This window comes from Dendrobates tinctorius, unplaced genomic scaffold, assembly GCF_039654945.1.
Source record: "Dendrobates tinctorius isolate UK_male_01 unplaced genomic scaffold, ASM3965494v1 ptg000164l, whole genome shotgun sequence".
Lineage (NCBI taxonomy): Eukaryota > Metazoa > Chordata > Amphibia > Anura > Dendrobatidae > Dendrobates > Dendrobates tinctorius.
Window position 1 is genome coordinate 9,020,914 of NW_027361831.1, and position 26,462 is coordinate 9,047,375.

A 26,462-nucleotide genomic window follows, 5' to 3' on the forward strand; every position below is an offset into this window, starting at 1 on the left:
ACTATTCTAAAAACTGCACCCCTCAAGGTGTTCAAAACCACATTCAAGAAGTTTATTAACCGTTTAGGTACTTCACAAGAATTGAAGCAATGTGGAAGGAAAAATTGAACATTTAACTTTTTTTCCCCAAAATTTTTGTTTGGACACAATTTTTTTTATTTTGTCAAGGGTTTCAGGAGAATATGAACCATAATATTTGTTGTGCAATTTCTCCTGAGTACACCGATACCCCATGTGTGAAGGAAGACCAATCTTTTGGTGCACGGCAGTACTCAGAAGGGAAGGAGCATCATTTGAGATTTTGAATGTCAAATTGGCTGGAATCGACAACGGATGCCATGTCGCGTTTGGAGAGCCCCTGATGTACCTAAACAGTAGAAACTCCCCATAAGTGACCCCATTTTGGAAACTAGACCCCCCAAGGAACTTATCTAAACGTGTGTTGAGCACTTTGAACCCCCAAGGGCTTCACAGAAGTTTATAACGTAGAGCCGTAAAATTAAAAAATCATATTTTTTCCACAAAAATGATCTTTTCACCCCCAATTTTTATTTTCCCAAGGGTAACAGGACCCCTAAAGTTATTGTGCAATTTGTCCTGAGTACGCTGATACCCCATATGTGGGGGTAAATTACTATTTGGGTGCATGGCAGAGCTCGGAAGGGAACGAGCGCCATTTGACTTTTTTGGCTGGAATTGAGATCGGACGCCATGTCGCATTTGGAGAGCCCCTGTGTGCCTAAACAGTGGAAACCCCCCACAAGTGACCCCATTTTGGAAACTAGACCCCCCCAAGGAGCTTGTCTAGATGTGTGGTGAGCACTTTGAACCCCCAAGTGCGTTACAGAAGTTTATAACGTAGAGCCGTGAAAATAAAAAAAAACATTTTTTTCCACTAAAATGACCTTTTTTCCCCTAAATTTTTATTTTCGCAAGGGTAACAGAAATAGGACCCCAACAATTGTGGTGCATTTTGTCCTGAGTACGCTGATACCCCATATGTGGGGTGGATCCACTGTTTGGGCGCATGGCAGAGCTTAGAAGGGCAGGAGCACCGTTTTGGAATGCAGACTTTGATCCTGCAGGCGTCATGTTGCGTTTGCAGAGCCCCTGATGTGCCAAAACAGTAGAAACCCCCCACAAGTGACCACATTTTAGAAACCAGACCCCCCATAGAGCTTAACTAGATGTGTGGTGAGCACTTTGAGCCCCCAATGCTTCACAGAAGTTAATAACGCCCAGGCGTGAAAATAAAAAAATCATATTTTTTTTCCACAAAAATGATCTTTAATGAGCTATAATTTTTCCATATTTCAGCCGACAGAGTCATGTGCAGGCTTGATTTTTGCGGGAAGAGCTGACGGCTTTATTGGTACCATTTCCGGGCTCATAACGTTTTTTGATCTCTTTCTACTCTGATTTTTCTGTTCATTTTTTGAATGAACAAAAACCAGCAATTTAGGAATGCTTTTTCCCCCCCCCCTCTGTTCCGCGTGTGGTAAAATTAGTATGGCAGCTTTATTCTTCGGGTCACTACGATTATAGCGATACCTCATTTATATCGTTTTTTTGTGTTTTAGTGTTTTTTACACAATAAAAACTTTTATAGAAAAAATAATTATTTTTGCATCACTTTATTCTGCGAGCTATAACTTTTTTATTTTTTCGCTGATGATGCTATATGGTGGCTCGTTTTTTGCAGGACAAGATAACGGTTTCAGCGGTACCATGTATATTTATATCCGTCTTTTTGATTGAGTGTTATTGCACTTTTTACAAGCGGAATGATGATACCGCTTAGAAAAAGAATAATTTGCTACTTTTTTGTGTTTTTTTTTATGACGTTCACTGAAGGGGTTAACTAGGGTGATGTGGCGATACCAAACGTGTATTTTTTTTGTTTATTTTATTTTACATGAAAATGTGTAATTTTGAGGGGATTTTTTAGGGAATTTTTTTATTATTTTTTAATACTTTTTTTTACATATTTTTTTAAAAAATGTTTTGTTTTTTTTTACCTTGTCCCTTCATGGGACTTTGACTTTCACTTTCACATTAGGTATAATACATTGCAATGCTCCATCATTGTAATGCATTATACCAATGCTGAAAGCTGGTGTCACCATGCTATGAGCATGTTCTCACCAGCTTTCCATAGGTAAATGACCCGAAGGTTGTCATGACACCTCCGGGTCATCATGGCACAGGTCGGGCCCCGCGATTACATCGTGGGGACCAACCTGAGGCAGAGGGAGCCCCCTACCCTCTGCCTCCCCCTCTGAATGCTGCGATCACAGCAGTGAGGGGGTTAACAGCCTGGGGCAGTGGGGGCTCCGCTCCCAGCTGTCAGTGCAGGATGCTCAGCCACTTCAATGCTGAGCTCCTTCACTGATCAGGCAAGGAGAAGCTCAAATTTCAGCTTCTCCTGCTCATCACTGCTGTGTTTGGTCTGTCAGGTTGACTGACCAATCACAGCGCTGTGGGTGCAGGGACCGAGTGCAAGGGTCCCTGCCCCCCTTGCTGTGCCTCTCAGCTGTCATAGACAGCTGTCGGCACTGAACTGAAACTGAAGTGACAGTTCACAGGCAGGACGTGCAGAGTCCGTCATGGTGCGGTTAATGCCCATGGGCGGGATAGTACATCATAGCGATCAGCTGTGCTCACGGGGGGAGCGCAGTTGATCGCGGCCGGGTGTCAGCTGATTCTCACAGCTGACACCTGGCTGCCAGGAGCTGTCACAGACCGCTCCCGGCACATTAACCCCTGGCACACTGCGATCAAACATGATGGCAGTGTTCCGGGGGCATAGGGAAGCATCGCGCTGGGAGGGGGCTCCCTGCGTGCTTCCCTGAGACCCCCAGAACAACGCGGCATGATCATGTTGTTTCGAGGGCCTGCAGGCCCCCAGATTCAAGATGGCTGCGGGGTCCTGCAGGGAGGTGGCTTCTCAGTGCCAGCTGAGAGCAGGCTATGAGAAGCCGCCTGCACTGCCTGTCAGATCGCTGATCTGACAAAGTGCATTGCAAAGTGTCAGATCAGCGATTTGAAACTATATAGTAATGTCCGTGACAATGTAAAAAAGTAGAAAAAAAGTGTAAAAATTATTTTTTAAAAATTCCTAAATAAAGAAAAAAATATTCCCCAATAAATTCATATCTTTATGTAAGAAAAAAAAAAAGTACACATATTTAGTATCACTGTGTCCTTAACGACCCGCCCTATAAAACTGTCCCACTAGTTAACCCCTTTAGTGAACCCCTTCAAAAAAAAAACAAGGCAAAAAACAATGCTTTATCATCATACTGCCAAACAAAAAGTGGAATAACACGCGATCAAAAAGACGGATCTAAATTATCATGGTACCGCTGAAAACGTCATCTTATCCCGCAAAAAGCGAGCCACCATACAGCGTCATCAGTGAGAAAGTAAAAAAGTTATAGCTCGCAGAATAAAGCGATGCAAAAATAATTATTTTTTATATAGAATAGTTTTCATTGTATAAAAAGCGCCAAAACATAAAAAAATGATATAAATGAGGTATCACTGTAATCGTACTGACCTGAAGAATAAAACCGCTTTATCAATTTTACCACACGCAGAAAGGTGTAAACGCACCCCCCCAAAAGAAATTCATGAAATGCTGCTTTTTGTTCATTCTGCGTCCCAAAAATCAGAATAAAAAGCGATCAAAAAAGTCACGTGCCCGAAAATGGTACCAATAAAACGTCAACTCGTTCCGCAAAAAAATAAGACCTCACATGACTCTGTGGGCCAAAATATGGAAAAATTATAGCTCTCAAAACGTGGTGATGCAAAAACTATTTTTTGCAATAAAAAGCATCTTTTAGCATGTGACAGCTGCCAAACATAAAGACCGGCAATAAATAGTAAATCATACCCCCCTTTATCACATTCTTAGTTAGGGAAAAATAATAAAATTAAAAAATAAGTATTTATTTCCATTTTCCCATTAAGGTTAGGGCTAGGGTTAGGGGTGTGTTCGGGTTAGGGTTGGAGTAAGAATTGGGGGGTTTCCACTGTTTAGGCACATCAGGGGCTCTCCATACGTGACATGGCGCCCGATTTCAATTCCAGCCAATTCTGCGTTGAACAAGTCAAACGGTGCTCCTTCCCTTCCAAGCTTTGCCATGCGCCCAAACAGTGGTTTACCCCCACATATGAGGTATCCGCCTACTCAGGACAAATTGCACAACAACTTTTGGGGACCAATTTCTCCTATTATGCTTGGGAAAATAAAAAATTGGGGACTAAAAGATAATTTTTGAGGAAAAAAATGATTTTTTTATTTTTATGGCTATACATTATAAACTTCTGTGAAGCACTTGGACGTTCAAAGTGCTCACCACACATCTAGATAAGTTTCCTGGGGGGTCTAGTTTCCAAAATGTGGTCACTTGTGGGAGGTTTCCACTGTTCATGCACATCAGGGGCTCTCCAAACGCGACATGGCGTCCGATCTCAATTCCAGCCAATTTTGCGTTGAAAAAGTCAAACGGCGCTCCTTCTCTTCCGTGCTCTGCCATGCGCTGAAACAGTGGTTCCCCCCCCCACATATGAGATATCGGCGTCCCCAGAACAAATTGCACAATAACTTTTGGTGTCCAATTTCTCCTGTTACCCTTGGTAAAATAAGCAACATTGGACCTGAAGTAATTTTTTTGCAAAAAAGTTAAATGTTCTTTTTTTTTAAACTTTCCAAAAATTCCAGTGAAGCACCGAAAGGGTAAATAAACTTCTTGAATGTGGTTTTAAGCACCTTGAGGGGTGCAGTTTTTAGAATGGTGTTACTTTTGGGTATTTTCTGTCATATAGACCCCCTCAAATTGACTTCAAATGTGGTCCCTGAAAAAAAAAAAAATGGTGTTGTAAAAATGGGAAATCGCTGGTCAACTTTTAAACCTTATAACTTACTAACAAAAAACAATTGGTTCCAAAATTGTGCTGATGTAAAGTAAACATGTAGGAAATGTTACTTATTAAGTATTTTTTGTTCTATATCTCTGTGATTTAAGGGCATGAAAATTCAAATTTGGAAAATTGCGAAATTTTCAAAATTTTTGCCAAAATTCCATTTTTTTCACAAATACACGCAAGTTATATCAAAGAAATTTTACCACTAACATGAAGTACAATATGTCACGAGAAAAAGAATCTGAAATTAAGGAAAGAGAGCGCACATAGGGCGATAAAAGTGATTTTATGGGTGACAATACATGGTAAGTGCACTCACCTTTACAGGTTGTGAACAGTCACAACCCTTTGCAGAATGTGAACGAAACCAGTGGTCGCTGCAGACTCCCGTAGATGCCAATGTCACAAAGGAGTTAAAACTAAAAGAGAAAGAGCGCAATAGGGTCTTACCCAGGTAAAAGAGATATAGTTCAAGCTATTATACTCACCGATAGCAGGAGAGTTTAAGGCATAAAGGAATGGAGGTCAAAGCTGCTGCACATCCAGATGGCCACGCCGTGACCATAGATCATCAGATATCAAAGAAATAATTTTCGGATTAACCGTGCGCTGCTAGACAAAATGACTCCTTTCCAGATTGTGTACTTGTATACTTTTATTTTCCCAACGCGTTTCGAAGTTTGAAACTTCTTCCTCAGGGGATGATATGTACCTTCCTCAGGTACATATCATCCCCTGAGGAAGAAGTTTCAAACTTCGAAACGCATTGGGAAAATAAAAGTATGCAAGTACACAATCTGGAAAGGAGTCATTTTGTCTAGCAGCGCACGGTTAATCCGAAAATTATTTCTTTGATATCTAATGTCACAAAGGAGGAAGAAAAAGACCGGGTTTTTCAATGTATCCGCGCTGACCACACAAGGACAGAAATATCTCTGTCCTTGTGGTCAACTTGGATACATTGAAAAGCCCGGTCTTTTTCTTCCTCCTTTGTGACGAGAAAAACAATGTCAGAATCACCGGGATCCATGGAAGCGTTCCAGAGTTATTACCGTACCTCATAAAGGGACAGTGGTCAGAATTGTAAAAATGGTCTGGTCATTACCGTGCGAGCCATCTTTGGGGGTTAAAGATGAACTTCCGTGCTCTCTCATAATATTACTGCAACTGGTGAGCTATCATTTTCTCCTTTTTCACCAATCACAGTAATACCAACAGGTAACATGGCTACGGCATTAAAATGATTGACTGTCAATCCCGCATATTTAATGGCTTAAAAACAAGTCGTGAAATATGCGGGGCAGGGGCATGTTCTTGACCACGCAATATTCAGCCGTGTAGTGAGCATGCCCGAACACCATGAAGCTCGAACGAGTATCGAGCAGTGTCGATCACGCTCGCTCATCATTACTTGTTACTCCAGAGAAGTTTTACTACTAGTTACTCAATTTTTACTGATGAAGACTGTTGAGTTTGATAATTTCAGTAGATGCATTATTGTCTATAGTCACGGTTTTTGACTATAATAGTTACTGCCCAAAAAACTCTGATTTAACCACTTCCCACAGCCAGTTTTTTTGTTACTTCTAACCATGCCCTATTTTTCTAATTTGACATGTGTCACTTTATATGGTGATAACTTTGGCTGCTTCTTCTGATTCCAGGGATTCTGAAATATTTTTTGTTCTGTGACACATTGAACTTTATGTTTCTATTAATTTTAAGTTGATACAGTTTTCATTTATTTTTGAAAATGCCTGAAAATTGCCAAATATAAATACTGTATATACTCGTGTATAAGCCGACCCGTGTATAAGCTGACCGCCCCACAAAAAACTGGGAAAACTTATTGACTCGTGTATAGACCTAGGGTGGAAAATGCAGCAGCTACTGGTAAATTTCAAAAATAAAAATAGATTCCAATAAAAGTACAATTAATTGAGACATCAGTAGGTTAAATGTTTTTGAATATCCATATTGAATCAGGAGCCCCATATAATGCACCATACAATCCATGATGGGGCCCATAAGATGCTCCGTACAAAATACACCCCATATAATGCTCCACACAGTTCATGATGGCCCCATAAGATGCTCCATACAAAATATGCCACATATAATGCTGCACAAAGGTTAATAATGCCCCCATAAGATGCTCCATAGAATAATATGCCCCATATGCTGCCCCATAAAGGTTATGGCCCCATAAGATATTCGTAGATTATGCTCCATAGATTATGCCCCATAAGATGCTCCATAGATTATGCCCCATATGCTGCCCCATAAAATTCTCCATAGATTATGCCCCCATAAGATGCTCCATAGTTTATGCCCCATAGTTTATGCCCCCATATGCTGCTCCATAGATTACACTCCCATATGCTGCTACATAATTATGCCCCCATATGCTGCTTCATAGATTACGCCCTCATATGCTGCTCCATAGATTACGCACCATATGCTGCTCCATAATTAGGCTCCCATATGCTGCTCCATAGATTACGCCCCCATATGCTGCTCCATAGTTTATGCACCCATATGCTGCTCCATAATTATACCCCCATATGCTGCTCCATAGTTTATGCCCCTATATATTGCTGCTGCCGCTGCAAATAAAAAAAAATGACATACTCACCTCTCGTCGCTGGGGGCCAGGTGCCAGTGTCCTGAGCAGGCGGTGACAGGTTCTGATACTCTGCTGGCTCAGGACCCCGGCACTGGCGATATTTACCGATCCCCTCTCCATGGCTGCGCGTCCCTCTGTCAGTGACGTTCAGGCAGAGGGCGCGGCGCGCACTAACTACATCACCGTGCCATCTGAACATCACAGACAGAGGACGCGGAGGAGAGGACAGAGCAGCGCGCGGCGATGGACCGGGTACAGGTGAATATAGCTTATACTTACCCCTTCCTGGTGCGGTCTCTGCAGCCCCTGCGTCTCCCGGTCTTAGGCTCCTTCCTTCAGCGGTCACATGGTACCGCTCATTAAAGTCATAAATATTCGCATATTCATGACTTTAATGAGCGGTACCACATGACCACTGAAGGAAGGAGCCTGAGGCTGGGAGAAGCAGGGGGGCTGCAGAGACCGTGCCAGGAGGGGGTAAGTATGAACTGACCCCCCCCCCCCCCGGTATATGACTCGCGTATAAAATGGGCTGAAAATCTCGGCTTATACACGAGTATATACGGTAAGGCCTGTTTCACACATCAGTTTTTTTGGTCAGTCAAAATCCGCTAAAATGGCGGATAACGTATCCTTTCCTGTACTGACCACAACATTTGGCACCGGACCGTTATTTTAACGGATCCGTCAAAGGAAGAATTTTAAAGGAACCGCTGCCGAGAGAGACAGAGAGAGATGATTTTTCAGCCGCCAGAACAGAGTTTAGGGTTAAATTTGCGGCTGAGTGAAGTCTTTCGGGCATGCGCAGTGAGAAATGCGGATCCTGCCGCCCGAAAAAACGTTGCATGGTCCGTTCGGGCATGTCGGCGGACGTCAAAATTTTGGCGAATCCGCAAAAAAACGGATCCAACGGATGACCATCCGTCAAGATCCGCCGGTAATGAAACTCAATGGGAAAAAAAACGGATCCGCCAAGAAAAATGGCGGATCCGTATTTTTTGCAAAACGGCGGATTTTTACTGATGGACACAAACGGATGTGTGAAACAGGCCTAAATAATATAAATTAAAATAATAAGAATAAAATAAAAAATAAGCGATTTTATGAGTAACAAATCGCTTTTGAAATTTGACCTAGGCCGTGGTCACAATGGGATCAAATACACAAGCCGGGAGCTAAGCACAAGAGTGAACCTGAGGAGAACAAGGCTGTATCCAGAAGCTTCCGGCAATATGCTTCGAACTGTTGTAGAGTGTGGTGCTTTCCAATTACCTGAAGCTGGGAGCTGAATTTTCCTGCTGAACTGCACACATATACCCATCCTGCCAGACTTGGTGATACTGCTGGTCCCAGCTATCCTATTTTAAGTGGCTTGGCATAGCCTGCACCGCCCAGAGCGTCTGGTTCCAATGTCTCCTCCATCACCAGTGACACCCGCAAAATAAATGATGGCTGCGACTGGTGATAGAAGTAGACATCGCTGTAGCAGATCCCAGAGGAGATGTGACACATTATTTGCAGAAGCACTAATGTTACATAACGTGACTCCATTTTGTAAATTATAACTATCATTAAATTAATCTATAGGAGTAGTGAGTTTTTAGACACCTGACTACGTGCTTGTTTTTTGTAGGATGAATAAAAAATGTTATTGTTATCATTTCAGCCTACATAACAATTTTTCATGGTGTTTTATTCCAATATTAGGGAGGTAGAATCAACAAACAGTTAAGCACCACGCTCCACTTATGCGATCAGGTCTTCTATTAGACTATGAACTGTTATTGTTTTAATGAATAATTCAATTTGACTATATAACGTCCTATTTCTATGGACACTTTAAGTAGAAATGTTCAAAAATATATATTTCAAGGATATTTTATTCATAATTAATAGTTTTATTTTTGGCAGATGACTGTACCATGACATCAGAGGGACAGCTGACTTCTTCAATTTTTATATCAGATGACCTTGAGATCACACAGGATATAATTGAAGTGAATGTCATTACTCCAGATATACCATCATCCCTTCACTGCAAAGATCTATCATTTGATCCTATGAAAAAGATCCGAGCTTCTATTTCATTACAAACTATTAAGAAAAATCGAAGTCATGAAAGAGACAGAGAAACATCAATTACTGTTAAAGCAAAGAAGCCAATTGCATATTCAGAATATGGAAATAATTTTGCCCAAAAAACTTCTTTTGTTATACGTCAAAAAATTCAAACTGAGAAGAGATTTACTTGTTCCAATTGTGGAAAATGTTTTAAACGGAAATCAGATCTTGTTAGGCATGAGATAATTCATACTGGGGAGAAGCCATATTCATGTTCAGAATGTGGGAAATGTTTTGGACTTAAATCACATCTTGTTCTACACCAGAGAATTCACCAAGTGGAAAAGCCTTTTTCATGTTCAGAATGTGGAAAATGTTTTGTACAGAAATCACACCTTGTTAGACACAAGAAAATTCACACAGGTGAGAAGCCACATTCATGTTCTGAATGTGGAAAATGTTTTTCTCAGAAAACAGATCTTCTTATTCACCAGAGAATTCACACAGGGGAGAAGCCATATTCGTGTTCAGAATGTGGAAAATGTTTTGTACAGAAATCATCGCTTGTTAGTCACCAGAGAACTCACACAGGGGAGAAGCCTTTTTCATGTTCACAGTGTGGGAAATGCTGGGCATATAAATCAAGTCTTAGAGTTCACACAAGGGAGAAGCAATGTTCATATTAAGAATGTGGGAAATGTTTTGAATAGTGATGGGCGAACCCCTGGATGTTCAGGTCCTTCAGGTTCGACTAAACATTTAACAAAAATTTGGTCTGACAAAGGAATTTAGATCCAAAAATTTGGGCAAAAAACAGACCTCTGTTCAACAGTCTTACCATTTCTAAGAGTGTAATCAAACAAATTGAAAATCCTTAGTTCTGGTTCTTTTTTTTGTATGTTGATTTTGTGATTTTTTTACAGTTTGAGATTCTTCTGCACCCCCTTGGTCGGCTTTTCTTATTAGTGGACAATTCGGAGTGCTGACCAAGGGGAAAAAAAGAGGTAATTTTTCTTGAGAACAAATTGGGAATGGAGGAGGGTACCGCATTCTCCTGTGGGAGAGATGCACCCAACTCCAAACTAGTTATGTCATCATCACGTGAAGCTTTATGGTTCTTACTGTTTGACATCAGGCAGGAATAGGAGGTTTTTGATTCCCTCACAAACTTGGGGGGCATAGGACTTCTGTCCAGTGTGGGTTCCATTGGACTAAGGTACACTCAGAATTGGCTGATGTTGTAATACAGGTTTCTATTGAATCACAGGGTTCATCTGTGGTCCTATGGTCCTAGATGAGTTGGGGCTACAGAAATGACCAGATAACGTTTTTACCTCTTCCAAACCCATGAACTTAGGTTTATTAGTTCTAGAACATGAGTGGAAATTTGTTTGTATTCTATATGACTCCATGATTATCATCATGTAATGTACCATATGATGTCACAGAGTTTTTTTATGTGCTGTAAGGAAGGATAGATCAAGTTCTGTGTCGCCCAAAACTGAATTGATTTGTGGTGAGGTGTCTATTGGATGCAGAATGGATTTCGACACCTGTTGTGGCAGGGGGATCCTGTGTGGAACCAATGATGAGAGATAAAGGTTCTTCTCACAAAATTAGAATATCATCAAAAAGTTAATTTATTTCAGTTCTTCAATACAAAAAGTGAAACTCATATAGAGGCATTACAAACAGAGTGATCTATTTCAAGTGTTTATTTCTGTTAATGTTGATAATTATGGATTACAGCCAATGAAAATCCAAAAGTCATTATCTCAGTGAATTAGAATAATTAACAAAAACACCTGCATAGGCTTCCTAAGCATTTATAAAGGTCCCTTGTCTGTTTCAGTAGGCTCCACAATCATGGGGGAGACTGCTGACTTGACAGATGTCCAGAAGGCTATCATTGAGACACTCTACAAGGAGGGTAAGGCACAAAAGCTCATTGCTTAAGAAGCTGGCTGTTCACAGGGTGCTGTATCTAACCATATTAATGGAGAGTTGAGTGGAAGGAAAAAGTGTGGTAGAAAAAGGTGCACAAGCAACCAGGAGTACCGCAGCCTTGCAAGGATTGTCAAGAAAAGGCCATTCAAAAATTTGGGGAACATTCACAAGGAGTGGACTGCTGCTGGAGTCATTGCTTCCAGACGCATCTAGGACATGGGCTACAAGTGTCGCATTCCTTGTATCAAGCCACTCATGACCAATAGACAATGCTAAATGCGTCTTACCTGGGCCAAGGAGAAAAAGAACTGGACTGTTGCTCAGTGATCCAAGGTGTTGTTTTCAGATGAACGTAAATTTTGCATTTCATTTGGAAATCCAGGTCCCAGAGTCTGGAGGAAGAGTGGAGAGGCACACAATCCAAGCTGCTTGATGTCTATTGTGAAGTTTCCACAATCAGAGATGGTTTGGGGAGCCATGTCATCTGCTGGTGTGGGTCCACTGTGTTTTAACAAGACCAAAGTCAGCACAGCGATCTACCAGGAAATTTTAGAGCACTTCATACTTACCTCTGCTGACAAGCTTTTTGGAAATAGAAACTTCATTCTCCAGCAGGACTTGGTACCGGTCCACGCTGCCAAAAGTACCAATACCTGGTTTAAAAACAACATTATCACTGTGCTTAATTGGCCAGCAAACTCACCTTACCTTAACCTCATAGAGAATCTGAGGTATTGTTAAGAGGAAGATGAGAGACACCAGACCCAACAATGCAGACGGGCTGAAGGCTGCTATCAAAGCAACCTGGGCTTCCATAACACCTCAGCAGTGCCACAGGCCGATCGCCTCCATGCCACGCCGCATTGATGCAGTAATTGATGCAAAAGGAGCCCCGACCAAGTATTGAGTGCATTTACTGAACATACATTTCAGTAGGCCAACATTTCAGATTTTAAAATAATTTTTCAAGCTGGTGTTATAAAGTATTCTAATTTACTGAGATAACGACTTTTGGGTTTTCATGGGCTGTAAGCCATAATCATCAACATTAACAGAGATAAATACTTGAAATAGATCACTCTGTGTGTAATGACTCTATATAATATGAATTTCACTTTTTGTTTTGAAGAACTGAAATAAATTAACTTTTTGATGATGATCTAATTTTGTGAGAAGCACCTGTATTGGTCCATATTTGGCTCCCTTATAATTGTGCCCCTTGGATTGATGAACTTGATCATTGTTAATAGGTCTGGGGGAACCGTTTTTCGATTTGACAGTGTACAGTACGGATCTGGTTAGTGGTGTTAATGAAGGTATGTATCGGGAACATACTGCTTAAGGGCAGCACGGTGGCTCAGTGGTTAGCGCTGCTGCAGCGCTGGAGTCCTGGGTTCGAATCCCACCAAGGACAACATCTGCAAGGAGTTTGTATGTTCTCCCCATGTTTGCGTGGGTTTCCTCCGGGCACTTCGGTTTCCTCTCACACTCCAAAGACATACTGATAGGGAATTTAGATTGTGAGCCCCATTGAGGACAGTGATGAAAATATGTGCAAACTGTTAAGCGCTGTGGAATATGTTAGCGCTATATAAAAATAAAGATTATTAGTGGGTTTTAGTGGGATGATCAGGGAGATCTCTGAAAGTTCCCTGGTGGTTGTCCAGGTTGTGAACTCCCATAGTAGGTGTAATGGTTTTGAGATTTACTTGGGGGGAGAGTAGTTTTGGTTTTACCCATATTTATCTTTATATGGGGTGATGAAGAAAGAGTTACTGTAGATTTCGGACGTGCAGTGATCCCTTGTACTGGTTTGTCCTTCATGTGTGAGATTGGAGCACTCCCCAAGAGTTGCCAAACTGTTTTCAACGCTGGTTGTCCTAATTTTAAATCATTACGATCCCTTAAAAAAATTTGACTTTTTTAAAATAAATTCTTGTTTAAATTTATTTAATCTGAATATAATATTTCTATCCATACCTTTGAATTCTATACTATCACTGAATTGGGCTAGTGAGTTTCTGATAGCTTGAATCAATGGAGTTTTTTATAAAGTTATAGACTTACGTTTCTGAATGAGTCTATTGATCATGCCATGTGAACATTCCAACATGTAGACCTCACAATTTTGAGTGAAAAAGAGATCCTCCTTGATAGGGGAAGCAAATGGCATCCTCAATCCCTGAGGACAAAAGTTTTGTTTTAGATATAGTTTTAGAAACATTACATCCAAGATGTGTTGGATTTCAATTTTATAATGATCTTCCAATTCTAGGAATAATATGTTGATATTTTTTTACATTTTAATTGCTATGGTTAGAGACCACAGGTTCCTTCCTGAGCTTATTTGGATCAGTTTCCCCTAGTAGATGTTTTATAAGTTTATTTCTGATATCAAAGTGATCCTTACAAAACTCCATGTGGGAAAGTAGTGATCTGGAATCGCCTGGAGTGTGTGAATTATTGTAATTATAAAATAGGATAAAATGAAAGAGAAATCTTAGAGGATTCCCTGTAGTTGTCAAGATGGAGTACTCTAATGGAATAAATCTACCTGGAGCAGCCAGTGCCAGGCAGTGGCTGCCAAGGCAAACAGGATCATGGGGTGCATTAAAAGAGGTCTGAATAAACATGATGAGAGCATTATACTGCCTCTGTACAACTCCTGTTAGACTGCACATGGAGTACTGTATACAGTTTTGGGCACCGGTGCTCAGGAAGGATATAATGGAACTAGAGCTTGTACAAAGGAGGGCAGCAAAATTAATAAAGGGGATGAGGGAACTACAATACCCAAAGAGATTAACAAAATTAAGATTATTTAGTCTAGAAAAAAGATGACTGAGGGGCGATCTAATAACCCAAGCATAAGTATATAAGGGGACAATGCAAATATATCTTCGAGGTTCTGTTTATACCAAGGAAGGTGATGGTCACAAGGGGGCATTCTCAGTGCCTGGAGGAGAGAAGGTTTTTCCACCAACATAGAAGAGGATTCTTTACTGTTAGGGCAGTGAGAATCTGGAATTCCTTGCCTGAGGAGGTGGTGATGGTGAACTCAGTCGAAGGGTTCAAGAGACGCCTGGATGTCTTCCTGGAGCGTAACAATATTGTATCTTACAGTGATTAGGTTCTTTAGAAGGACGTAGATCTGGTGATTTATTCTGACGGAATATAGGCTGAACTGGATGGACAAATGTCTTTTTTTTGGCGTGCTAACAATGTTACTATGTTACAATTCAGGGGGAGGTAATCTAATAAACGTAATCTAAAATTCAAGAGGGAGTACCTTCCTGTAAATTCGTGTAAGACAAAAATTATTGTTGGAATAACCTAATCCTGTTTGTCTATTGTACTGGTTTCCAAGTCTAAAGGACCAATATTGATTTATAAGCTTTATGCTATACAATACTAACCCAATGTACCGTATATCAAAGATTGAAAAACACAACGGAGCACTAGCTGAATAGATAACTTATCAGAAATAGCCCATTGCGGACCAAAAATATGATTGCAGGTTACCCACCTTTAACAAAGTTTACAGATTTAAAATGCATCAATACCATGTGTTAGAGTTGACCTTTGCCCAAAAACAGGCATGAAATGCAACCTGAACGGATTGCCCAGGGTGGTGGAAGTGAAATAAGTAAATTAATCCACCCTTTTCACCAATCTGCCCTATGCTGCAATTATCCCCTGAAATAGAGCTGAAAGTTATATTGCGGGGATGTATATGTGATCAGAGTGTAGCAACCACTTCACTCTAGGATTAATAGTGTTGTTAAAGGGAACCTGTCAGCAGGATTGAGCAGAGTAAACTGCAGACGCTGTCAGTGTGGTGCCGTTTACCTGATTAGGCTGGAGTCACACACAACGTAGAAAATACGGACCGTATTTTACGTCCATAATACGCATAAATGGTCCCTAAATAGTGCGCCGTATGTCATCCGTTGTCAGGGTGTGGCTGCGTATTTTTCTCATGTAAGCATCCGTATGTAATCTGTATGTGATCCGTATAGTTTTTTTTTTTCTCGCAACCTTGCAAAATGGACATTTAACGGTTTTGAGTCCTGCACATAATTTAAATCATCAGCACCAACCCTATTTATTGCCTCAACATCAGGTGGCAGCCACCAATCTACCCATTTTGGTGCTCTGCTTGGGTTAGTGTCTTGGTGGTTGTTGGCAAACATGTCTGACACACTTCAGTTCACCCCAACTGACCGTGTTCTGTTCAACTGGGTTTTGTCCCGGCGCTTTGGCCAGCCATACCCAGTGATTGTGGATCTGAGGAGGAGGAGACGAATGTGGGTGCATCTGCATTTGAGACAACGCCTCAATAAAGGCCATTTTCACAGGCTTTATGCAGCTCTGAGGACACATCCTGACAAGTTTTTCCTCTATTGTCGGATGACCGTTTCTACCTTTGATGTTTTGTTGGAGACAGTGCGCCCAGGGATCACCTTCCAGGACACCTGGATGCGCAAATGTATCTCTGCAGAGAAGCGGCTTCTCCTTACGTTACGGTATGTATTTCTCAACTACCGAATGTATGTAGATGATTATTTTCTCAAATAATTCTCTTACTCAGTAACCCCTTTTTGGCCAAGAACATTAGGTATTGGTACCAAATATATGCTCTCAAAGTTAGAACACTTTGATGTGTTATTCCACATTACATAGCCGTGGGACATGTGTATATGTATTGTTCGCCTAGCTTCTTACACACTGTTCTGGTGTTCTATATGTAATGTGTGCATTATTGAGCATGTATTTTAATGTATATATTTTCTACATTTGTTTAATTGTAGGTTCCTCTCAACTGGCCTTTCTTATGCAGCACTCCATCTAGAGTTTTTGATTGGGCGATCGACAATATCCGGCTGTCACGTGGACCCGTCCTGTGTGACATGGCTCGCAGGCCGGTATCTAAAACAACAGGACGCGGCACATGATACTGTCCTGTGTGACACGGCTCGCAGGCCGGTAGCTAAAACAAGACAAGAGGTAGGAAAACAGTTACAACGGTGGGCCCTGCGATAGGGAAAGGGGACGTGGCGACCTCTTGCACTCCCCTGACTCAGTGTCCCTAACGTTCCCTATGCCGGTTCCGCACCGGGCGCCGATCAGGAACCTGTCGCCCTAGCACACCCTACACCTATCCCTTGCTAGGGAGCTGGGTGGCGCAGGCACTGGCCCCACCGCTGTACTAATACACACTAAAGAGAAAACAAATGGGGAAACACAACTTAGCTTTACTCTCTTGCACTTGCTCCTGGCAACAGAGTCCACCACCAGCATGCAGCTCTCCTGCTGAATCGCTGCCACCAAGCTCTGTCAGAGCTACCAGGAAATCACCTATGACTCCTTTGACACCAGGGCTCTGACAGAGCTGCCAGGACCTCTCTCAAGATCCTTCCTCCACCAAGGATGGTTGAAATGAACACTATCTCCAACACTGATTGCAACACCTGTGACTCTTTTACAGCAGAGCCAGCAATCACACCTGCATAATAATCATGTGCACTTGAGAGACTAGAGTGCAATGACGCTCACCACCACGGGGGCAAACTTAGAACAAATGACACCACAGTGCAATAATCCTAATGGCCACCGGGGGCAAAAACCAAACTTAAGCACAGCTTAAGGAAAAAAAAAAGGTTACCTGTGCTTTTATCAGTCCTGATCCAGCATGGATCATGACAGTACACTCCCCTTAATGAGGGGCCTCTGGACCCTCAAGACCGCTCCCCATCAGGGAACCACCTACTGCGGGGACGCCCAGGTCCAGAGTTCACCCCAGCAACTACCTGCACGTCAGGTTTATGACAAACGAGCACCGCTGGTATTGGCAATGTATGTTCCGGAGGCACCACACATCTCCGAAGCGCCGACCTGGGGAACGAGTTGTGTATGTTTGGTACGAGCTGGTAAGACTCCGCAACACACTTCCACTGGATGTTTTTTGGTGGCCACCCATACATGCTCGTTCACACACAGGTCCGGACCTGAACATTTATTGCCACACATTCGTTTGTCACAATTCGGTGAACTCTTTCTGGGATCGACTACAGAGGCATCCCCCTGTGTCACCACACTCACACCCCCGCAATTCACCATGGGGTACACCACCCTCCGACCCCTTCCACCACGAGGTCTGCGCCTCCCAGGGTTGACTAATGGCGAGGGTTGAGCCTTGCCCCTACTCTCCTGCAGCACATCTGCTGCTCTCACTGGAGAGAAAGGGGTCGGTTGAAGAGAGACGGCAGAGACAGTAGTCCCTAGGCAGCAGCCCTCACACCACTCCCCCCAGCTGACTACTTCCCTCGCCCGCCAATCACCTTCGGTACTCCGCCAGCCAACACCTCTGCTGACATAGTACCTTGGGAGGGCAAAATGGAGGAAATATACACTCCCTGGTCGCCTCCCTCCAAGCGACCAGGGGAACGCGGCTTCTAAGATGGCACAGATAATTTGGCGTGGGTTGGGCAAGCCTTCAGGACATGACCAGTCTGCCCACAGTAAAAACATGCCGACACCACTCCCCGAACCGTAGGCAGCTCCGTACACAAACTAGCTCCTCCTACTTGCATAGGTTCGTCTGGAGACTTGGCAGGCTCTCATGAAATGGCCCGGCTTCCCACATGAAAAGCATACCCCACCACCACGGCGAACCGCAGACAATCCTTTTTTGTACCAAAAACACCGGGCTGCTTGGGTTCCTCCATCCGCACTGGTGGGTCCTCCTCCCTAACGAGGACTACAGGGGGCACATTTTGTGTATGTCTCTCCCCAAGGTGTCTATCCACCCGGATGGCAAGGGACATGGCAGCCTCCAGCGACCTGGGGGCAGCGTACTGCACCAGAGTATCCTGCAACTTTAGAGACAGACCCTGCACAAATTGACTTCTAAGTGCAGGGTCATTCCACTGAGAGTCAGTGGCCCACCTCCTAAACTCTGAGCAGTACGCCTCAGCAACCCGGGCTCCCTGTTTACACCTGAAACACAACAAGAGAACACAAAATGACAAATTTGCAAAAATACTCTGCAGTAAAAAACATAACAGTAATCAGCAAGTGCTGTATAACAAATACAGGGTATTTAGTTGATACGTTTTTTGCAAAAAATGTATACCAAGCCGCTTCACCACGTCACGGTAACCTTTCACGAAGCAGTCCCTATCTAATGTATTTAAAACCTGAACATGTGAACAGTGTCTAAATGAACAGGATACAGACAGGCGCCTCCTAGCATATGGGCTTGTGGTGTAAGACAGCTCATTTATGTGCATGTCACACAGGAGAGGGGTGGGGTCTCCCAAACCATGCTTAGCAAGGAAAAACAGATTAAAAACATGTGACATGCACAAGTGTGAACAAGTCAGTAAGACAATGCTCACACCACCCAATGGCTGAAACACAACAAGAGAACACAAAATGACAAATTTGCAAAAATACTCTGCAGTAAAAAACATAACAGTAATCAGCAAGTGCTGTATAACAAATACAGGGTATTTAGTCGATACGTTTTTTGCAAAAAAATGTATACCAAGCCGCTTCACCACGTCACGGTAACCCTTCACGAAGCAGTCCCTATCTAATGTATTTAAAACCTGAACATGTGAACAGTGTCTAAATGAACAGGATACAGCCCTGGATGGGAAGCACATCTGTGTGCGTAAGCCGCCGAACTCAGGGTCCCAATTCTATAATTATAAACAATATTTTTCTGTAGTTTTGTTCACTCTGGTTGACAGTAACTACAGGTTTATAATTGTAGACATTGGGGCTTATGGAAGAACTGGAGACTCTCGAGTCTTCAATTCTTCCATTTTGGGTCGGCGGCTGCGCAATAACCTGATGGACCTACCACCACCACGTCAGCTGCCAGGCTCAAATCAAGAAGCGGTGCCTTATGTCCTAGTGGGGGATGAAGCCTTCCAATTGACCAGGCATGTCATGAGGCCATACCCGCGCAGAAACCTTGACCACCGGCGCAGGATTTTTAATTTGCGCCTTTCACGTACCCGAAGACTGTTGGAGTGTGCCTTCGGCATTCTTTGTGCCAAATGGCGTGTCCTCCAGTCTGCCATTCAGCTGAGTGAAGCCAACGTCAATGAGGTCATCAAACCTTGTGTAGTCCTCCATAACTTCACTAGACTGCATGATTGCTCCTCATCTGATGTGACTGAAGGTGTGGAATTTTTTTTGGGTGTTCTATGATTTGTGTTGTCTGTTTATATGTGATAAAGTTGACTTACTTAATCAAATGCCTAAAATAATTCCCGAAGAAGGCCAAAGATGCATTTTCAAATGTTTTATAAATGCGAAATATAGCTTAGAATACGGTTTACCATATTTTTTTCATATGACAGATATTGCCCAGGCCATTTAGCCTTTTCTGTATATACCATTTGCATTTTTTGACACACATATGGGTAACAAGAAATGATAAATACCAACAAAAACAAAAAATAAAACAATTATGTATTTTACAACTACTGGTAGCTTGGCAGAGGTGATGGTGGGAGGCCTTCATCTCTTTGTTGGGTGTTGGGGTGCCCAGCTTGAACATCACCCTGTTGGGGTGGATGATCCTGGTCCTGTGGGAATATGTGGCTATGTTCCTGCAGCTGCGCACCAAAGAGACCATAAGGATACTGTCGATTATAATCCTGTGGCTGATTGTAGCCACGTCCATCATACCCCCCAATATGACCATGTCGTTCAAACCCAGGTTGGGGCCAGCCTCCAACACCAGGTCTGTACAAGTGGCCATATTGGGCAGGTTGGTTATAGGCTGCCATTTGGCCATGTTGTTGCCAAGGTTGGTTTGGGGGGGGAATGGGTGGAGGTGTAGGCACACGTGCAGGCGGACACTCAGATCCTAATTGAGCATGCACAGCTGGTTGTCGGACAAGGCGGAGACGGTTACGGGTTGAGAGCTGCCACCTCTCAAGATACTCAAACAACTCATGGGTTATTTGGGTGTGTGCATGCATCAATTAGGATCTGAATGGATCCTCGCACACGTAGCCTCACCTCACGGGGTAGGGGACGGAGGTACCAGGCCAGGCTTCGGGAATATACCTCTTCACCCTCATCCCGGGCAGCCCTTGACAGGTAATTTAGGACACTTGTGTCTACATGCCTCCAGGTATCAGAGACAGTGTTGTCCCTTCTCCGTCTCCCACGCCGGCCTACGGCTGCAGGCTGGGGGGACCCCTCAACACGGCCAGTAGGGCTGCTGCTGTTGCCAGGGTCTTCTAAGCTGCTGGATGCTGGTGGCTCTGCTGGGTCTGGACCAGGTCCAGAACCTGATGCTGGTCCTGATGCTGGTGAAGCTTGGGGGTTGCAAAAGCACTGGTCAGAAGATGGGCCAGCCACCTCTTCACATCCCCCGTCCGGGTCTATAATGGGCTCAGTATCCGAGCCTGTCTCCCTCTCTGTGAGGTTGGTGTCATGATCTGACAGTTTTAAATTGCACTGGGTGACCTTTTTTAACTTTGGAAAGTTCCAAGGTGTCTTGACTGTCCCCGGTGGTGTTTAGTGGTATTGCACTTTAGGTTTTTGTGCACGTAATTATGTATCAGGTGTGACACCCTATAAAGGTGTGCTAAGGGTGTGCAATCACTGCCTGTGATATTGTGAGATTGTTTCATTCTGAGTTTGTGAGCCTGGTGGAAGGATGGAGCTGGAGAGGAGTCCTGCGCAGCTTAGCCAGGGGGGACGTGTTTCAGCTATGGTGTCTGGACGAAGGGCTGGCATGGCGTGGTGGGGTCGCAGTGATGGTGTCGGCGGGAAGTGTCTGCATGGACTGGTGGAGTGGCGACTATGGAGAGTGGCACTCACCATGTGGGACTTGGCTGCTGAGCTGGACTCAAGCATGCTTGCCTTCGTGGCAGAAGCTGAACTCATCTTTGGGACTCTGGTTCTAAGCAGCAGCAACTGGTGGTGGACTCTGCTCCAAGGCTGCACTAGGGTGAAGGATCCTGTTATGGTGATGGATCCAGGTGGAGGAGAAGATGCACGCAGGTGGTGGGCTCTGTTGCTAGGAGCGCACGCAACAGAGCAAAGCTAAGTGGTGTTCCCCCTGTATTGTCTCTTTCCTCATGTGTGTTATTAGTGCAGTGGTGGGATTAGTCTCCGCACCAACCCATTCCCTAGTGAGGGTTTAGGGTCAGGGCGAGCAAGGGGCTAAGGTTCGCGTGCGGCGACAGGTGCGGAGCCTGTATAGGGAATGTTAGGAGTGCAGGGACACTGGCTCAGGGGAGCTTAGGAGGTCTCCACGTCCCCCTTTCCCTATCGCAGGGCCCACCATTGTTAAAGTTACCCAGGTTCCCCCTTTATTACTTGATTATTGTATAATGTGTAATACCTAAATTCGCCAGGTGGAGGCGGCGTATCCACCTGCACGTTTTATTATTTAAATGCGCCCCACTAGAGGCGGTGTATCCAGGGTCACGTGTGTTATGGGTTCGCCTTGCGGTAACAGCTGCGTCCAGACACACGTGACCGTGACATTATCACAGGCCCTACAGTTTTTTTTTTCTGGTGAGCCTTGGCCATGTGGAGACCTATGGTATTTGCTGCCGGGCCTCACTGAGGTGTGGGGAGCGGCAAGGTGTGTTAGTGCCGCTGCAGCAGCAGTTATCAGGGTCTGGGGCCTCTGCTCAGCTAACCAGAAAATCAAAAAAAAAAAATGGCGGCTGCGGTCTGGCTAAAAGCCCCCTAGAGTCGCTGCTGGGGAGCGGGACTGGTTCATGCATGCGGGCGCACCCAGGCAGGTGGGAGGAATGGTGCCCCACGGAGCTGCCTGGTATTCCCCGAGGTGAAGGGGTACGCCCCTGTGGTGAGCTGACTGGTGTGATAGTCCGTGGGGTTTACGCCAAATCTTCAATACCACCGAAGAAGCCGCCCTCCTGGTTGTGTGGAGGCGACCAGCGAGTGTATATTTCCTCCATTTCCCGTCCCCTTCTCCTCCTGGTGTGTGCAGCAGGTGTGCTGCGGGGGAGTAGGGACAAATCTCAACCCTCGCCATTAACCAACCCTGGAGGCGCAGACCTCATGGTGAAAGGGTTGGAGGGTGGTGTCCCTTGGTGAATAGCGGGGGTGTGAGTGTGGTGACACAGGGGGACGCCTCTGTTGTCGTGTCCAGAAGGAGTTCACCAAATTTATGACAAACGAATGTGTGTAATAAACGTTCAGGTCCGGACCTGTGTGTGAACGAGCATGTATGGGTGGCCACCAAAAAACATCTTGTGGAAATGTGTTTTGGAGTCTGATCAGCTCTTAACAAACATACACTTACATAAACTTGTTCACCAGGCCGGCGCTGTGGAGAGGAGTGGTGCCTCCAAAACGAACTTTATTGCCAATACCAGCGGTGTGTTTGTCATAAACCTGGAGTGTCAGGTAATGGTGGGGTGAACTCAGGGTCTGGGCGTCCCCGCTGTAGGTGTTTCCCTAATGAGGGGTGGTCTTGAGGGTCCAGAGGCCCCTCATTAAGGAGGGGGTACTGTCATGATCTGACAGTTTTAAATTGCACTGGGTGAACTTTTTTTACTTTGGAAAGTTCCAAGGTGTCTTGACTGTCCCCGGTGGTGTTTAGTGGTATTGCACTTGAGGTTTTTGTGCACGTAATTATGTATCAGGTGTGACACCCTATAAAGGTGTGCTAGGGGTGTGCAATCACTGCCTGTGATATTGTGAGATTGTTTCATTCTGAGTTTGAGAGCCTGGTGGAAGGATGGAGCTGGAGAGGAGTCCTGCGCAGCTTAGCCAGGGGGGACGTGTTTCAGCTATGGTGTTTGGACAAAGGGCTGGCATGGCTTGGTGGGGTCGCAGTGATGGTGTCGGCGGGAAGTGTCTGCATGGACTGGTGGAGTGGCGACTATGGAGAGTGGCACTCACCATGTGGGACTTGGCTGCTGAGCTGGACTCAAGCATGCTTGCCTTCGTGGCAGAAGCTGAACTCATCTTTGGGACTCTGGTTCTAAGCAGCAGCAACTGGTGGTGGACTCTGCTCCAAGGCTGCACTAGGGTGAAGGATCCTGTTATGGTGATGGATCCAGGTGGAGGAGAAGATGCACGCAGGTGGTGGGCTCTGTTGCTAGGAGCGCACGCAACAGAGCAAAGCTAAGTGGTGTTCCCCCTGTATTGTCTCTTTCCTCATGTGTGTTATTAGTGCAGTGGTGGGATTAGTCTCCGCACCAACCCATTCCCTAGTGAGGGTTTAGGGTCAGAGCGAGCAAGGGGTTAAGGTTCGCGTGCGGCGACAGGTGCGGAGCCTGTATAGGGAATGTTAGGAGTGCAGGGACACTGGCTCAGGGGAGCTTAGGAGGTCTCCACGTCCCCCTTTCCCTATCGCAGGGCCCACCATTGTTAAAGTTACCCAGGTTCCCCTTTATTATTTGATTATTGTATAACGTGTAATACCTAAATTCGCCAGGTGGAGGCGGCGTATCCACCTGCACGTTTTATTATTTAAATGCGCCCCACTGGAGGCGGTGTATCCAGGGTCACGTGTGTTATGGGTTCGCCTTGCGGTAACAGCTGCGTCCATACACACGTGACCGTGACAGTTGGGACTGAGTTCTGTTAGGAAATGTTCAAAAAACAAAATCTAGCTCTGACCCTAAACAGCATATGTGTCATGTGGTGTGATGTCTGTACTTACGGTCTGAGATCCATACTGGGTGCCAAAAATGGCAAGCGGTCAAAATAGATGTATTTCCGCTTGGTCGGTGCTGCTGCCCCACTCCTGGCCCTCTGCTGTCTTTCCCGCCGGTAGTGGTCGCGAATGCTGCGCCAGCGTCTCATCACATCCTCAACTGCAATGTGAAGTGAAAAGGGACTGTAACCTTTGGGAATTGTGCCAAGCAATATTCCAAACATTTCACATAGTCACGTGGCCTAGTAGGGGGTGGTTTTTAGATACATTTTTCTTTAGCAAACAGAGATACCTACATACACAGTATAGGATTGTAGGGGTTACATTTAAAAAAAACCTCACTTCTGGCCTTTAAGCTGATTGGTAAAAATGACAATTACTTACGAATGTGTTGTTGCTCCTCACGTGGCCGTTGGGCATAGTCTGGGAACACGTGCACACAGATGCGCCTCCATGCCACCTCTTTGCGGCCCCGGTCAGAATAATGGGCATCCCGTTGGTCCCAAAGTTCGGGCCTTTCCTGGACCAATACAATTAGGAGCTCCACATTAATGTGGCCAGACATGGCGCTGCAGGACTCCATGGAGGCGTACTTCCTGGATGTCTGGAGCGCTTTTTGAGCTAATTTGCATGTCTAAGCTTCCTGATGATGGATTGGCCCATTTCCGGTCACCAAGAGAAGTCTTGCATATTTCTCGCAAGTCACACGGGTGGTCCGTGTGTAATGCTTTTTTTTTTGCGCATTCATAGACTTGCATTGGCGTACTACGGTCGTAATACGCTGACAATCGCAGCATGCTGCGATTGGCACGGACCGTAGAAAATACTCAAGAAAAATACGGCTGATGGGAGCTACCCCATAGAGAATCATTGGTCCGTGTGCAATGCATTTTTTAACGCCTCTCACTCGTCTGTATTCCTCTCTAGTGTGACGCCGGCCTTAAAGTGATACTTTGATGAAGTCCGTCTTGTGGTTGTTGTTTAATCTTTATTGTGTGGGGGAATTCATGTGATGGCTTCTGTCAGGTCACTGATCCCTCACTGACCTGCCCCCTAGTTTACATAATGAATATTATATATATCCATATTTCAAAGTACATATTTCTAAGTATTCTGAATTAGACTAGAATTCTAGAATGCATTTGACCACTCATGACCCCTACAGTATTGTCATCACCACCATCTGACCGAGATGTTCTTCTGTTCCCACAGGTATGCACTGCTGAATTTCCACCACTTCCTCATACTCCTGAATAATAATAATATAATAATAAATTTTATTTCTATAGCGCCGACATATTCCGCAGCACTTTACATTTCAGAGGGATTTGTACAGACAATAGACATTACAGCATAACAATAATCACATAAATTATAACAAATACCAAGAGGAATGAGGGCCCTGCTCGCAAGCTTACAGTCTATGAGGAAAGAGGTAGACATGAAAGGTGGGTGGTAACGGTTGCCCTGATTGTATGGACCAGCCATATTGTTAAGTGTGTAACAGTACAGACACAGAGGGCTAATGGATGCATAAAGCATGTGAGAACATGATGTGGGGAACCTGGTTATGGTAAAACTTTTGGCTGTGCCACACAGGGATAGAATCGTAGAGTTGGAAGGGACCTCCTGGGCCATCTGGTCCAACCCCCTGCTCAAAGCAGGATTCGCTAAATCATCCCAGTCAGATGCCTGTCCAGCCTCTATTTGAAGACTTCCATTGAAGGAGAACTCACCACTTCTCGTGGCAGCCTGTTCCACTCATTGATCACTCTAACTGTCAAAAAGTTTTTTCTAATATCTAATCTGTGTCTTCTCCCATTCAGATAGATCAGGTTAATGTGTTGAGGCGATAGGACAGTCTGAATAAATGCGTTTTCAGGGCACGCTTAAAATTGTGGGGATTGGGGACTAATCATATTGACCTGGAAGTGCATTCCAAAGAATTGGCACAGCACGTGTAAAGTCTTGGAGACGGGAGTGGGAGGTTCTGATTATTGAAGATGCTAACCTCAGGTCATCAGCAGAACGGAGGGCGTGGGTAGGGTGGTATACTGAAACAAGGGAGGAGATGTAGGGTGATGCTGAGCCATGGAGGGCTTTGTGGGTGAGGGTAATAAGTTTATACTGAATTCTGGAGTGGATGGGTAGCCAGTGTAATGACTGGCACAAGGTAGAGGCATCAGTGTAACGATTGGTGAGGAATATGATCCTGGCTGCAGC

General features: G+C 44.4%; 1 protein-coding gene across 1 annotated transcript in view; it reads left to right on the forward strand.

Annotated features, from left to right (window-relative positions):
* Positions 1-26,462, forward strand: part of LOC141052977 (uncharacterized) — a 137,755-nt gene that overhangs the window by 11,365 nt on the left and 99,928 nt on the right. The window contains 2 exon segments of the mRNA XM_073550305.1: positions 9,470-9,633; positions 10,151-10,189. Of these exon segments, the coding sequence (XP_073406406.1) occupies positions 9,470-9,633; positions 10,151-10,189 (203 nt within the window).